Source organism: Thyridium curvatum (assembly GCF_004353045.1).
Source record: "Thyridium curvatum strain D216 chromosome Unknown NODE_8_length_716436_cov_74.480370, whole genome shotgun sequence".
In the NCBI taxonomy this organism is placed as follows: domain Eukaryota; kingdom Fungi; phylum Ascomycota; class Sordariomycetes; order Thyridiales; family Thyridiaceae; genus Thyridium; species Thyridium curvatum.
In genome coordinates this window covers 285,713-300,733 of record NW_022156763.1, presented here as the reverse complement: position 1 = coordinate 300,733, position 15,021 = coordinate 285,713, and the positions used below count along the sequence as shown (strand labels likewise).

General features: G+C 57.0%; 6 protein-coding genes across 6 annotated transcripts; 2 read left to right on the top strand and 4 right to left on the bottom strand.

Moving 5' to 3' along the window:
• Nucleotides 1-36: 36 nt before the first annotated feature.
• Nucleotides 37-3,923, bottom strand: E0L32_002054 (uncharacterized protein; the record flags this gene model as incomplete). Its single annotated transcript, XM_031136202.1, has 5 exons — nucleotides 37-1,142; nucleotides 1,213-2,913; nucleotides 2,975-3,210; nucleotides 3,446-3,681; nucleotides 3,888-3,923. 5 exons carry the CDS (start codon nucleotides 3,921-3,923, stop codon nucleotides 37-39), a joined length of 3,315 nt encoding a protein of 1,104 aa, XP_030989162.1.
• Nucleotides 3,924-5,659: 1,736 nt separating this feature from the next.
• Nucleotides 5,660-7,289, bottom strand: E0L32_002053 (uncharacterized protein; the record flags this gene model as incomplete). The annotated part of the gene is made up of 3 exons (XM_031136201.1): nucleotides 5,660-5,904; nucleotides 5,973-6,626; nucleotides 6,686-7,289. 3 exons carry the CDS (start codon nucleotides 7,287-7,289, stop codon nucleotides 5,660-5,662), a joined length of 1,503 nt encoding a protein of 500 aa, XP_030989161.1.
• A 294-nt stretch (nucleotides 7,290-7,583) lies between these two features.
• Nucleotides 7,584-8,480, bottom strand: E0L32_002052 (uncharacterized protein; the record flags this gene model as incomplete). The annotated part of the gene is made up of 1 exon (XM_031136200.1): nucleotides 7,584-8,480. The coding sequence occupies one exon, from the start codon at nucleotides 8,478-8,480 to the stop codon at nucleotides 7,584-7,586; it is 897 nt and encodes a 298-aa protein (XP_030989160.1).
• A 403-nt stretch (nucleotides 8,481-8,883) lies between these two features.
• On the bottom strand, nucleotides 8,884-9,404 carry E0L32_002051 (uncharacterized protein; the record flags this gene model as incomplete). The annotated part of the gene is made up of 2 exons (XM_031136199.1): nucleotides 8,884-9,140; nucleotides 9,317-9,404. The coding sequence occupies 2 exons, from the start codon at nucleotides 9,402-9,404 to the stop codon at nucleotides 8,884-8,886; spliced, it is 345 nt and encodes a 114-aa protein (XP_030989159.1).
• Nucleotides 9,405-11,302: 1,898 nt separating this feature from the next.
• Nucleotides 11,303-11,800, top strand: E0L32_002050 (uncharacterized protein; the record flags this gene model as incomplete). The annotated part of the gene is made up of 1 exon (XM_031136197.1): nucleotides 11,303-11,800. One exon carries the CDS (start codon nucleotides 11,303-11,305, stop codon nucleotides 11,798-11,800), a length of 498 nt encoding a protein of 165 aa, XP_030989158.1.
• Nucleotides 11,801-12,720: 920 nt separating this feature from the next.
• E0L32_002049 (uncharacterized protein) lies at nucleotides 12,721-14,253 on the top strand (the record flags this gene model as incomplete). Its single annotated transcript, XM_031136196.1, has 1 exon — nucleotides 12,721-14,253. The coding sequence occupies one exon, from the start codon at nucleotides 12,721-12,723 to the stop codon at nucleotides 14,251-14,253; it is 1,533 nt and encodes a 510-aa protein (XP_030989157.1).
• Nucleotides 14,254-15,021: the final 768 nt, after the last annotated feature.

Genomic DNA, 15,021 nt, shown 5'->3' with positions numbered 1-15,021 from the left:
GCACGGGGGTTCCATTATCTCAAAAACCAGATCAAATCATATCAAATGGGTATATAGCCGGGGGTCCTCGTACGGCGCCTGGGCCAGGTCGCCAATCACCACCCGATCCGCCTTGGGGTTGATCCAAATGCCCCGGTCCGTCGCCTCGACGATGCCCCGCGAGTGCCCGACCTCCTGCCTGCTCACCCTCGCCGGGTCGCGGGGCACCCAGATCTTGGGCGCTGGCAGCCACATCTCGGGCGGGTAGTACCCCCTCCGCCGAAAGTGCTGCTCCTCCATAGCCTTCCTGAGGCCCTCGTCCACAACGTTCGCCTTGTCGTTGGACTCATTGTTGTCCTCCTCCCCATCGCCGCCAGCTTGGCCGCCAGCGTCCTTCTCGTCCTCCTCCTTGGGGACGGCAAAATATTTCTCCCGTAGGAACAGGAAGTCCTCGTAGATCTCTGGGTGCAGCCAGCGTGTCATAAAGTTGGGCTTTTTGTTCCGGTCCGGCGTCATCCACTTGCTGAGCTTGGCCGAAATCCTCGACAGCCCGGACTCGTCGGCCTCCTCCTGGAACTTCTTGCTCGCCGCCCCCTTGACCCAGTCCGTCACGGAGCCCATTAAGCCCTTTGCGCCCTCGGGCATCCCGCCGCGCGACGTGCTGGGGCCGTGCACGACGCCGTCGCCATCTTCGTCGTCCTCCATGCCGAAGCCTTCCTCCATGTTGTAGTAGTCCGCCGCGCCGCCACCACCTGTGACCCCGTCGTCGTCGGTAGCGGCAGGCGCAGTCGCGTTCTCGTCCTCGCGCCATTCTCCGATGAGGTCCTCGTCCTCGAGGGCCAGCGAGCGCGGCAGGTTGTACATGAGCGGGCCGAGCGCCTCGTTGAGGGAGATGTGCACCAGTGCCGTGAAGACGGTGAACATAGCCATGAGGACGAGTGGTACAAAGGACGAGTTGAGGGCGAAGAGGCCGATCATGCAGATCTCGGCGAGGTAGAGTCCGACGAGCAGGTGCATGAGGGCGCGCGGGTAGACGAGCCCCTTGGTGTCGAGGTCCGAGTCGAGGTTGTAAATGAGGTTGTAGCGGTAGACGATGTAGGTGACGCACATGCCCAGGCCGGCGAAGCCCAGGATGAGGGGGGCGATGCACGAGTACGAGATTGCTGGCGACATAGTCAGCACTGTTCCTTTTGTCTTGCCATACTGTCTTCTATTCGGTAAAGAGGCTCTTACCAATGACGCCCAGGTTGGTAAAGACGGGGAAGATGCTCCCCCAGTGGACGGGCTTGAGGCGGATCCACGTGTTCCACCGCTTGCGCGGGTTGTCGACGAACCGGCCGATGACCTGGTGCCGGATCAGCTCAAAGGTATGAACCAGGTTTTGCGCGCCGCCGGCGAGGCACTGCACGAGGATGTAGGACAGGTAGAAGTTGGAGGCCTTGGGCAGGTTCTGCGACAGCATGTCCTTGATGGACAGCGGGTTGGCGAGGATGTCGGTCAGGGCGGCCGAGGCGGCCGAGGTCAGCGTCGTGACGAGGAAGACCTGGACGACCTGGAAGACAAAGTAGGCCGACTGCGTGAAGAGCTCGACCATGGGCCTCGACGGTACGCCCGAGCTGCGGGCGCAGAAGCGCAGCATGAAGGGCACGGCCGCCATCCACAGCGACAGGGCGACGGCGGGCAGCAGGCCCTCGATGACGCCGACGATGACCTTGGGCAGCTGGTCGATCCACTTCAGGAAGGGGACGTGCGACGTCAGGAAGCTGACCTTGGACACGATGCCCACAAAGGCCGAGGGGATGGACCAGAAGATGACGGCGGCGGCGATCAGACCCATGATGCCGAAGCGCCTCATGATGCGCTCCCACCAGCGCATGCGCAACACGGGCCAGACCACGTCGCGGGGCCGGATGCCGATGAACCGCGGCGACATGTGCAAGGGCTGGTGGTGCGAGAGGAGCTGGTAGGCCGCCTGCGCCGCGGCCTGGTCGTCGAACTCGATGAAGACGGCGTTGACCGGGTTGCCCTTGCCGTTGCGGTGCTTGTGCCGCAGCTTGCCGATCTGCACGTTGAGCTCGCGGATGCGACGGCGGCACCAGCGTATCGTGTCGACGCGGCGCCCAAAGTTGGCAATGGGCCGGTGGTGGGGGCGGTCCTCGGCCTTGATGTACTGCGCCGCTACGGAGCCGCGCAGGTCGGCAAGGTCTGCGGACAAGCCGTAGGGGTGCTTGTACTCGTCTTCGTCGTACTTTTCGTACGCGCCCGAGTCCTCGACGGGCGCGCTGCTCGAGGCCCTCTTGATGCGGGACGTCCAGAACGAGGGGGATAGCGGTGACGCGAACGGGTTCTTGGACTGCTGCTGGTTGTCGCCCTGGGAGTCGGCGGACGAGGTCGACCCGGTCAAGGAGCGGGGTAGGATGCGGATCTTTGTCCCCGGCAGGAAGCCCTTCTTCTTGGGCGGCGCCGATCGCTCGCTGTTGTCCTCGTCGTCATTGCCGATGCCCGAGTCGGCCGGGGATCCGGTCGAAGACTGGGAGCTGATGGGCTCGGTCTGCTCGCGTGCTGCGTCTGCAGCGGCTTGCTCCGCGGCTGCAATCGCGGCAGCTTCCTCCGGGTGGGCAGCGAGATACTTGTTGCGGGCCCAGTTGGCCTTCTTGATAAGTTCGATCTCGGCGTTTTCGAGCCGGATGGCGGTTTGCTCCCTCTCCTCCACCAGATTACTCAGGATCTTTGTATTTCTCGGGATGAAGACGTCCTTGACGGTGTCTCCAAAGAGCTTGCGGATCCGCCGCTCGTCTAGAAACCGGTGCGGCACGCACGTGAAGAGCACGGTGCGCGACGACAGCCTGTGCGCCTGGCGAGGGGAGAGGAAGTAGGCCTGGCGGAGGTTAATGTAGAAGATGGTCTCACGGGAGACGGTGTAGAGGATGAAGCCTGGAGAGACGCGTCAGGAACCCATGTACGCCTCGTAGACGTGGCAGATCGTAGGACTTACCAAAGAAGATCCAGGACACGACAACATGGGCATAGCTCTTGTTCTTGCTCTCGACGTTCCCGATGGTGAGCATGTCGAGGCCGGTCAGGTCGCGTCCGCCGGTAGCGTGGATGGGCAGCAGGATGGGCCATGTCATCAAGCAGCCAACGAAGGAAATGGTGATAAGGACACGGATGAAGCGTAGGAAGAAGAAGCCGTCGAGGGAGCAGTTCTTGAGGATGAAATCGTCTGGTATCCTGTAAAAGACTGGTATCCAATTGAACCAGCCGTTGGGGAGCGGCGGGCTCAGTCCTCTGGAGGGCACTCGATGTCAGACAGGTATTCCGCAACCATACGAGTCAAGGGCATGCATGAGCCGAGGGCAAGGTCTGGTACGCCAGGATGCCATCAAAGATGCAAGGCCTTTCTCTCTCTCTCTCTCTCTCTCTCTCTCTCTCTCAGGCTGACTGCAGTGGGCATGATAAGACTTACTCTGGCGTTTCGGCACCGAGGAACGTCCTTACAGTGTAGACGCGGGGGCATTTCCGGCGCAGCGTGAAGAAGATGAGCAGGCAGACGCCGGCGAAGACGAGGACGGGCACAAAAGTGCTGCCCAGCGACTCGACCGATGACGAGTTCCCGTCCCCGGCGTTGTTTGAGGCGTGGCTCAGGGTGCCGCCGGTGGCATTTTCACGGCCCGACCCAATCCTCGGGTCTTGCGATTGATTCTAGACAGCGGACAGGCGGTGCGTGAGTAATTGAACCTTGTTTTCATGGCCAATACATGCTTTGATGGGCAGGCCTAAAAGCTTTGCGGAGAACACAGACGAAACGGGACGGGACGGGCTGAAATGAGGGGAATGAACTGGATGAATGCCACGCTGCAGGTCATTCTAGTTCACATAGAAAAGTCTGTCCATAGATAGGTACTTACCGGCAGCTCTAGCAGCTCGACTGGAGTCCAGTCCATGGTGCTGGCCGCTTCAGGGTAGCTGGGGATGCATACGTCGCCAACGAAGCTTGTCGTGTCGATAGTCTACGTGAGAGCTGCTAATACAGCGTCGCCCCCAAGCGCCCACGGGCGGTGAGTACGTGCCTTGCGTGCGCTGGCAATCAGATCATGCGGTCGACCAAGCAAGCTGAAAATGGGCTGGGCTGTCTCGAAAAAAAAAGAGGGGGAAACAAGCGACAGCAGCACAGCAGACTGGACGAGAATCTGTGTCGAGGTGAGGGAGAATGGACGGCGTGGGGAGAGAGAAAAGAATCGGTCAAGAGGGACGGACAGTATGGGATGAGACCAGCTGAATGAGATTGAAAGCGTCGTCCTCAAGAGCAGAGTTGTTGGTGGAATCGACGATTTGATGCACGTCGGATGCGGCCGTCGGGATCCCCTCCGTCCACTCCAGTCCAGTCACTGCAATCCAGGGGCAGCGAGGCACGACGTGGCGGGTATCGAGTGTTACCTACGGAGACAAGAGATGAATGGGAGGTAGACTGGCTTGACTGGGTAGGTCTAGGTATTCAATGATCTGCGCCAGACCAGGGGCGTTAGGTCAAATCAAATCCTGGGCGAAGAGGGTGACAGGCACGACAGGCCAAGGGGCGGCCACTCTGCGTAGATCGCTAGCCGGATTGCCTCTAAGACCCTGGATTCAGCTGGCCCCGTGCGACTCCACCGGCCACCCGATCCAACATCTACTCCGTCCTCCGTGCTACTCCTTACTGCGGATGGGCTGCCTCGCACGCCACCTGCCTCGGTGTGGTGTGTGCGTTCCTGAAGGCGACTGCACTCTCACAGCAGTGGGGGCCATTGCTCTATGGGTGCCGCCAGAGAGGGAGATACCGACGGCAGGCCTGTTTGTTCCCTTCTCGAGAAGATTCGTCTGTCCTTCGGGACGAGGCGAGATGTCTGGTGGCGGACCGACCACCAACTTTCCTCCCACACACACCGGGCGCGGTCAGCCAACCGTTGGCACGTCTGACAACCACTTGTCCCTGTACTGAATCTCCCTCGAGCCTGTCATTTCCCCCACCCGGCCACTGAAGCTGTCAAAAATCACTTTTGCAGCGTTGCATGCCGAGAGAGTCTGGGCCCCGGTTGTGGGAGCGGACTTGTCCTCGAAAGGGTTAAGCAGAATCTGCCACACAAATGTTCCCCAGCAAGAGCTCTCGCTAGATTGAATACTGGTGCAGATCGGCATGTCAGCACTGGCTTGCTCCTTTGCAAAGCACCGCCGCCCAGTGCCTCCCTAGTCGCGGCGGATCCACACCACTATTGCTGCAAATCACGGCTTCCCCGGTGCGGATCATCGCGTCCTTTGGGAACCCAATCAAGAGCTGTCTTTCACCCTGGGCTAACTACGGCTACGGGTCCCGGCACGCGTCAATGAAAAAAAAAAGTACAGTAGCCAGAAAGAAATAGAGGGGGAAAAAAGAGGCTAGGGAATCGCTTGGGCAAAGGCCGAAAGCGAAATCCCTACGGATACAGATGGATCAGCCCCGTGGCGGCTTCAGCCTTCATGTTTAGTACGCATTGTCGACAGTGTCTCCCGGCCCAAGGTGAATGAACAACAGCCACCGTGTGGCGTGCGGGGAATTGCCAGTGGCCTACCTACAATGATTAGTTACCAGTGGTTGCCACTCGCTGGCTTGCAGGGTGGAACGAGATAAGCGCATACACAGCAACCTCGTGCCACTGTGGGCTGCTCAGTAGGTCGACTTCGCCCGAGCCCTCAAGCTGGGCCCGTATCTGTATAGATATAGGGGGATGGGAACAGCCAGTGCGAAGCCTGCAAATGCCATGACGCTGTTGCCCCAGCCGTATCCCAGTGTGTCGTAGAGACTCGGGGCGAATAAGGGAAAGCAAAACGCCATGAGACTTCTGACAAATTGCTGGGAGGCCATGGCACTGCTTGTGTGCTCCCCGTATGCATCAATCACATATGCAGTCGCTTCGTGTGCGTCAGCTTCCGTACCGAGCCAAAAGAGAAAAAAAAAAAGGTTCAGAGGCGTCACTTACTGGGCATGCCGCCCAGCTGCATCCCAAACATCATGATAAAGACACCAAGATCAACGACCAGCCAGGACAACCTATACTGCGCAGTCCATCCGTACATCAGCACACCGGCCCACGCCACCGTAAAGGCAGGGATGACGACTGGCAAGCGCGACTCGGGTTGCGGATCAAGGGCCTTGCGCTTGTACAAGCAATCCATCACTCGTCCCCCAACCAGCGACGCCACGACCTCGCCCAGCGAGACTCCGATGTAGTGCAGTCCACTGATCTCGACCGACTGCCCGTACTGTCGCGTCCAGATCTCCGAAAAAGTTGACAGAGTGACATACATGATACCATAGTCAAAGCCTGACAGCAATGCCGAGACCTGTATGATTGGGTGCCGAAGCAGTAGGCGCACCGGCCGCGACAACGCAAGTGCTAGCACTGCCCCGGGCCTCGAGTGGCCCCTGTCGCGCCGCTCGGCCAGCGTGTGGTACCGTGGCTCGCTGTGCTGTTCGCGCAGGCGCTCGGCGCGCCGGCGCAGGATGAGCGGAGCGTAGGTCTCGCGGAAGCTGAGGAAGGATACAGCGATCATGGCGCCCTGGAAGATGGAGGTGGCCCAGAACATCCACCGCCAGGTGGTGCGGCCGGCCATGAAGCCGCCGATGATGGGCCCTGCGCGGATGCAGCGCGTGTGAGACGGGGGCAGAGGCTGGTAGGTAGGATGGGCTTACCGACTGCGGCACCAAGCAGAGGAATAAGGAGGTACATTCCCAAGGATCGGCCGCGCTGCTCAGGTCTCCAAACATCGCCTAGCACGCCACCGGCCAGCGCATAAATGGCGCTGGCGCCGAAGCCAGCGAGGAAGCGAGATGCGATGAGCGTCTCTTTGGTCTTGGCAAATCCGCAGACAATATTCCAGACAAGAAACCAGACGTTGGAGCCGTGGAGGATGACAGTCCGGCCGTAAATTTCCGAGAGAGGCCCGATGAATAGAGGACCAAAGGCAGTCGCCAGGAGATAGATAGACAGGGACATGGCCGCCTCGGTGGGGCTCATGCTGAGCTCGTCGGCGATGGTCGACAGGGCGGGCGCCATGATTGTCGAAACCATGATGCGGTTGAAGCCGGTGGCAGAGAGGACATCGGTCACCATCCACTTGCGCCCTTTGGGCCAGTCGAGTGGGTTCTCGGCGTCGTAGGTCGGATCAAACTCCACGAGAAAAGGATCCGTGTCGGGATCTTTCCTGGCGGCCGATGGCCTTGGCATTGCGCCTAGTTCAACCTCTGCCGGCTCCGGCACTGTGGTGATGGCATCGGGGTGGTCCTCCGGGCTCATGGTTGCATGCAGTGCGTCCGGCAGATTCTTATGGATATACGGGAAAGTTCGATAGCTGGAGGAGGCAGTAGAGAGAAGAAGTCTGAAGCGAGATGCAAACCTTTGTAAGATGCATCCGGGGTTGCAGTGAGCTTATCAATCTTATCAGATCCGGGTTCTTGCTCGGTGCTCGGCGCTCGGTTGAACCCCCGAACTCGGACGACACACGCTTTTCCCGCCAATCATCTGTTTCCTGGAGAACAGGCTGCTCTATTCCTTGAATTGTCTACTGCCCCTGGACATAACACGCTATTCCTAGCTCTTCTTTCCCTTGGCCCTGCCAGCTTGCCTCTCCCTTTCAGCCATCAACAACTCGACGGCATCCCAATGACCCTTGGGAGAGGCAAGGTCTATTGGCGTCTGGTTCCTCTTATCCAGCGCAGTTATGCGCGCCCCGTGCTTCAGCAGTGCCCTGACGACCTCCGTCTGCCCCGTCATCGCCGCGACATGCAATGGCGTCTCGCCCTCAAAATTGTAATGCGTAGAGTCCGCTCCTCTGCTCATCAACAGGTCCACGACCTCAGCATGCCCTTTCCTCGCTGCCAGATGCAAAGGCGTCCATCCTCCCCTCATCTGAGGGTTGGGGTCTGCGCCCCTGTCCAGGAGCAACCGTACGATCTCGAGGCGCCCGTTGCTCGCCGCTGCGCCAATGGGCGTCCACCCACTCCTGTCCTTAGTAGCGATGTCGGCGCCGTGGTCAAGTAATAGCTTGACCACCGGAGCGTTATCACCAGAGCATGCTCCTATGAGTGGTGTAGCACCAGCCTTGGTGCGCCCCTCCAGATCTACGCCTCCTTCTCCAAGGAGTAGTTTGACTGTCCCTAGGTGTCCGTGAACCGCCGCTGCGTAGAGCACTGAGAATCCCGTGGGTCCCGAAGACCTAGCTTGAGCGGGCCGTGTTGGGGGGGACGCTTCCTGGGTTTTCTGATCATGTAACGGGCCTTTCTCCGCTTGTGCCAGAACCGATGTCTCGGTCTTGATTGCGTCAGGTAGAGATGGGTCAATGGTGTGGTATGATGGCGCTGGTGACGGCGGACAGGCGGCATCGGGGATGGCGCTGCTCCATGTCTGTCCACCAATGCTGCTGCTCCTACTCGAGTGCCTTGTTGAGGATGGCCCTGAGCCTGTGGCACGCGAGAAGAACTTGCGCATTTCGACAGAGTGATGATGAGGGAACAAGAGTCCGGGAGAGGGGTTTGATGGCCATGCGCATCTTCAGTCAGAGATAAGGCGAAGTCAAGTTATGTCATGGCCGTGGGGCCGAAGACCCACACATCTCAGCCCCGCGAGTCACGCTTCGAGGTTCCGTTGGATAATTACTGCGCAGACTTCTATTCTATTTGAATTTATCCATGCAGGCAGGTACCTCGACCTCCCGGACCCTCCAGCATGGAGATGGTAGGATGTTTGGGCTCTGGGCTGGCCTGGCAACGTTGATCTGTTCTCATAGAGCGGTTGTCTGAAGCGAAAGCCAAGTTGTGATCGATCTAAACTAATACGACGACCTTTCCCGTGTACATCTTTCGTCTTCAGAATTAATGTAACCTCAAAAGGTCTAACGGATGTCACATTGCGCCGGGAAAGCGGAAGGAAAGACCGGCGGCTTCGTCACAAAGCTCGTGGGGAGGAGGCGGGTCCGGATCTTGCACTCGATGCACTCTTCTGGCTCCGCGCCAGCGAGGTACCGTAGCACGTACATGGAGCATGTTCCCAAACCAAGCATCTTACCGCCGCCAAGCTCGTCGTCGAAACGGATTCTCTCCCGAGGTATCATATAATATATAATGGCAATGTTGTCGTGCAAGTGATGCTCTGCAAGTTTGCGCGATCAACCAATGAGGCAAAGTAACACCACGTCGGCTGGAACCGAAAGTGGATAGCTTCCAAAACCACCGGAGCTTTGGGCCCTTGCAACAGTGGCGATCTAAATAGGGCCTCGGCTTCAGTAGTGTTGACGACAGCGGGCTTCTCCAACAAGACGTGCTTACCTTCATCGATAGCCTTCAGAACCCATTCGTAGTGTAAGGCGGGAGGCAGTGCGATGTAGACGGCGTCGATGGAGTGGTTGTCGAGCATTACTGAAAAGGTAAGTGTTGGCAATGTCAGTGTCCTCGCCGGGGCATTCCTCGCTGTAGAAAGCAGAGCTTACCTTTCGTGCTGTGACATTAAGGCGACAATTTGACCATTCTCGTCTAGCCTGGAGGAGTAGTGGATCATTGGAGTGACAGTTTGGCCATCTTAGGTCTAATGTGGGTATTTGGTACGCATGCCAACTCCAAGCCGTCCGTGTTGTCAGAAATGGTGGTATGGTTGCTTGATTGGAATAGAGTAGGAGAGAGTTGGGAAGGCGTAGGCCTTCCTGAACTACATGTAATTACAGCGGTCCCAGCCACTCGTTCGGCTTGAGGTCGAATTCCAACACGTGTTATGGTCGCATATCTAACATCTTCTCCTCACCTTCAGACAGACCACCCATTGTCTGCTGTCATGTTTGTCCTCCGCGGACCCTTGATCCTTCAAGTCGAGCATACGCATGTCGCAGCCTCTGTCCATGAGTTTGGTGTCGGAGCCCGATACGGCGCCGGAGGTGGACGACGAGTGGAGGCACCAAAAGAGGATCCAGAATCGGCTCAACCAAAGAGCTCGAAGTAAGTCTCCCTGATCAACCCGTCTGGGGAGACCGGACTGGTCTGTGTTGGCTAGGGCGTCGTATTCGGGAGAAAGGGGGCAGCTCTGTACCCAAGTCATGAGCCAAGATGCGACAGTCCCAGGTCGACTGCTGGCGAGAGGATGGGGCTGGCCATCCAATTTCCATTGTGACATCGTAATTACACAAACCCAAGAGCATAGATTGGGTTGGCTACCATACCAGAACTCGGAGATCCAGCAGACAGACTGCGCATCCGACAGATAGTTCCCTCTGCCCGCAGATCACCTACTACACCTCATCACATTCAATGTCTTTCGGGGATTGTACAGGATAAACGCCAGGCTCGACCGCCTTGTAGTGCAGTCACACGCCGCTCACCTTGGATCCGCATATTACTGCGACCATGCCGTATTCCCTAGTCACTCAATCACCTTGCCCACGATGCCATATTTGCTCGACTGCCTCGCCCCAACCTGGTCTCAAATGAACATCATCTATTCCACTTGGATCGACACCCTGCCCTTTCCGGCAATGCGCGACATGTTGATCGCAAGTGAATTTATCCGTGACTCGGTTAGAGATTTGATCGACTTGCACATATTCCTGTCGACGCCATCTACAGCTAAAACAGCAAGGACGGACATTCGAAGCGCAGGCACGAGTGAAGAGGGCCTCATCGTATGGGGAGAACCTCATCTTGCCGAGAATTGGGAGGCCACTCCCACTTTCTTTCAGGTGTGTCCATGGGTAGTGGCGAACTGCAGCGAGCTCATTGTCTCAAGCAACCACTGCAGGCCGGTGAGGGATGAAGGGCCAGTATGTATCGGCACATACGCACATGCGAAATACAGCTGATGCTTCTGAAGAACAATAGGTTCTCCTAGAGTCGCAACTCTGGACGAAGACGACAACTGCTGGAGCCGCCAAGCCCGTATGAGGTCTGACCTGGGACGAGTCCGGATTCGGGGACGGTCAGCGCTGAAACTGAGCCAGCGCCTCTGGGAAAGTTGGGTCATCGCGCCTCTTCAGCCCATTCTCTATTTTTGCAACCCCAAAATCCCATGTCTGGTTGACAGCTGAAAACCCCCCTGCAGGTGAAGAACAGGGTCTGGGCACATCGGATTGGTGGAGCGCGAAGCTAGTCTCGGTGGCTGAACAACATATCCAATGCGCAGCTCTCGCTTGATAACGCCCTTGCCGCCCAGGTTGCTGTTCTTCCTGTGCACCCACAAGAGAAACACCAAGTCGCGCTCATCTCCCCGCGGCTGGAAATCCCCATCTTGTTCTCTTCCACGGCCGACTCCCAAGAGCGACGCTTGATATCATGCTACTCCACCTCTGGGCCGTCACGATCCTTATGTGGTCCATTGGCGTCCACAGCAAGAGTGATCTCCAAGTCATCTTCCAGAATGCGGACAGTTTCAAGGGGCTCAACTTAAATCAGCAAAAGTGCGCTGTCACGACCGTCTACTCAGCCGCCTGGGCTTCCGACTGCAAGGACAAGGCGTGTTTCTGCAACGGTCCACAGTTCATCGCCGACAACACCGACAAATGCCTCATCCAGCAGGGGAAATACTACGACGGCATGTACAGCACCGACACATACAACGGCATCATGGCCTTTTACGGGACTGAGTGTGGCTTCCAGGCCCAGTTCAAGGCGGTTATGACCCAAAGCGTCACGTACACAAAGGCGTACGCGGCGGCAACCTCGACGCCCGGGGCTGCCAAGACTAATGTGTCGTCGCCATTGGTGACTGGAGGTGGGTTCCCTGGTGTGTGGCCTCGCAGAGCGAGTAGTGATGCCCTTTTCCGTTACTGACACTGCTATTCTTTGATCATAGGGCCGACTCCTGGAAACAACGACGACACACCACCTTCGAGCAGCGGGAATAGCGGGGGAAGTGGCAGGTCGGGGCTGAGCGTCGAGGCGATAGTTGGTATTGTTGCCGGTGTTGCGACGGTGATTGGCACAATTGTTGCCATTTACATGTGTTGTTGTCGGTAATGGCACCTTGTGAGGAAATATCACAAGGACTAGAATATTGGAGTCTCTATTGAAGCATTGGCTACCGGGGCTCGTTTATAGGCGCATTATGACTTTATTGGCTTTCAGCTTGGTGTTGGGAGGGATCTTGATATGATGAGGAGTCGGCGAAGGATGGGTTGCGCCAAGTGTGACATTTGGTAGTGCTAAAATGAGTCAAAAAAGCGACAAGATGTCGGCTTTTTGAACGAACGGTAGCCGCGTGGAACCGAGAGACAAACATCAACAGGGAGTGTACACATTGCCCTGTGAAGATCGGCAGACCCTCACTTCGATTGTTCCATGCTTTGGGCTTGAGGCCAGCTTGGAAAACGCTCAAGCCGAGTGACGAGCGCTTGAAACATGGCATGGAGCGTCAGATTCTTGGTATTATCGCTACCTGCTAAGCGGCCTATTCGATGGTCTTGGAGATGGCCGATGCCTCAGCTTGGAGAAGTAATGGCCGAGGTCTTGAAGCACGGAAAATGACTGGGTCTACTCCCAATCGGCACGCGCTAGAACAATGCCACTCAACATGTTGCCATGGCTGCGCCGCCATTGGCTGACTGCAAGGCACATTCAACGGTAAATTCGAGCCGAAATCGCCTCAGCTGACTCCTCGAGACAAGTCGAAATTGTCGCATGAATGACGGTTTCTCACGATCACGAGTCAGACGCAAAAGTTTTAGGCCAAGTGAAGATTCCCCTTCAACTACATGACTCTGTACGAGTACAGCCCTCTGCGCTTTGGATACATTCGAGTCTTCCGCTTGCTTCCAGCTGTCGACCATGGCTCCGTGCTGTGGGGTGATTTCACGCTGCTCAATCTGCACTATGTGACGAGAGTCAAGGCCAATGAGGTGGACGATCGCCCTCCTAGTCGCTCACCAGCGAACTACGAGGCCCTGTCGTACGCCTGGGGCAAGGAAGACAAGCCGAGAGTCCTGAGCACCTCATCAGGCACCATCGCCATCACTGAATCGCTCTTCTCTGGCCTCACGCGCTTAAGAAAGACGGACGTGGAGCGATTCATATGGGCTGATGCGATCTGTATTAACCAGGTGGACTTGGAAGAGAAAGAGAGTCAGATCGGGATGATGGCGGACATCTATTCTCTTGCTGCCCGGGTAATCTGTGACCTCGGAGAAGCTACTGATGACGGTGATTTTGAGGCGATGAAAGTGATGAAGAGCGCCAGGACCGACTGGGCCTGGACCATCGAGGCTCGTGCCGAGTGTCGCGTGGCCCTTCTCCAGCTCCTGACGCGGCCCTGGTTCGGCCGCCTCTGGGTTGTGCAGGAGTTCTTCCTGGCTAGCCGGGTTGCCCTGCTCCTGGGCCGAGAGTGTTTTGACTGGAAGTCACTCATGACTGCGCTCCTTCGTACCACGGACAGGACCAATGCCGGCACCGTGATGCAGAACTGGCCGTATCTAAGCCTCTGCACGCAGCGCTACAAGCACGACCAGGAGTTCACGAGGGAACCTCTGATCACCAATATCCAGAGATACTCCTACCGCAAGGTGGGCAATCCGAGAGATCGGTACTTTGCCCTCCTAGCCATGTCTTCAGATGCATTTCTTGGGGAACTGGCGCCAGACTACAGAAGTCCAATATCCGTCATCATTCGGCGCTTCGGACGGCACTTTCTTACCGCTTCGGAAGGCATCAAGGCGTTATGTGTCGCTGGGATACATGGAGTGACTTGCGACAACTGCTCGCAGGGCAAATGCGATAACTGTCTCCCGAGCTGGATGCCGAATTTTACAAGGGTAGGTTTCAGGAGACATCCGTTGTTGATGGATGACAGGTTCCTTGCCTGTGGTCCAGTTTCAGCCCGGCTTCAAATCGATCATCGAGGAGATCATCTCCGCCTCATTGGGGCGTATGTGGACAGGGTCACCAACGTCCTCGTTAGCGATGATGATGACCTGCCAAACCCAGTGACCATGTGCAGAGAGGCAATCGAGTTCTTTCTCTGTACTGATGATCCGGACTCGCGAAATATGAGGTATCCGTATACGAGACAGCCCAAGATCGATGCAGCATGGCAGACCATCTGCCACCATGGTAGCCCGGGAACAGCCAGTGCTGATCTGACTTCAAGCTTGGATCGAGGATTTCGGTATTTTCATCGCTCGCTGCTAGCAAGCACAGGAAAGAAAAGCAAAAGCGTCCCAGAAGCACAAAATCCGGACGACCTACAGGCTCAATCGGTATTCTTTAAGGCGTTCAGCGGCAAGTCAAGATAGGAATGGGAGGCGGCTCCTCCAGTCACTGATGTCGGTTCGACCAAATGGGGCCCGTTGGATATTCTGCGTGTGAGATACGCCAAGACCACAACAGAGGGCTTGTTTTGTGCCGCGCCAATCTACACGCAGCCCGGCGATGAGGTGTGGATTCTGGGCGGATGCCACATCCCGGCCATTCTGAGGCCCGGATCGGGACGGGGCCGGGCAGGCATGTACCAGCTCGTCGGCATGGCGTATGTGCACGGAATCATGCATCAAGGTTTCCTTCAGCACCCGGAGTTCAGGCTTAGGGGTCTCACCTTGTATTGAGCTGTTCACCATGAGCTTTGAGTCGTATGCGGACATAACCTGCCATATGGGCATGCCGCCAGCAAGCAATAATTAAGTCCGTGCAGGCAATGTCCGCAATCTCCGGCTAGGCCAGGGCGTAACAGTGCAAAGTGCGTCGTTAGATAAGCTTGATCGACGGGAGGAAATATGGAGATCAGCCTCGACAGCCAATCAGGCATTGTTTTCACGGGGACCAGCCTTCATCACTGATCACTGTCTACCATCAGCCTGATCCGTACACATCTGGGACGCAGACAGACTAGTTGTGTTTTGGTAGATAAAAAAGTTGGGACTCGACAATGCAACAAGATGTGCAAAGAATATATGGAATACACTCAGCCGCGCTGTGGAAATCTATGGAAGAGACCAGTATTATCGACGTGGAGGTGTTCAAGCATTCCTGCTTTGGGATCAGGGCGGCCGGGTCCAATGTAAATC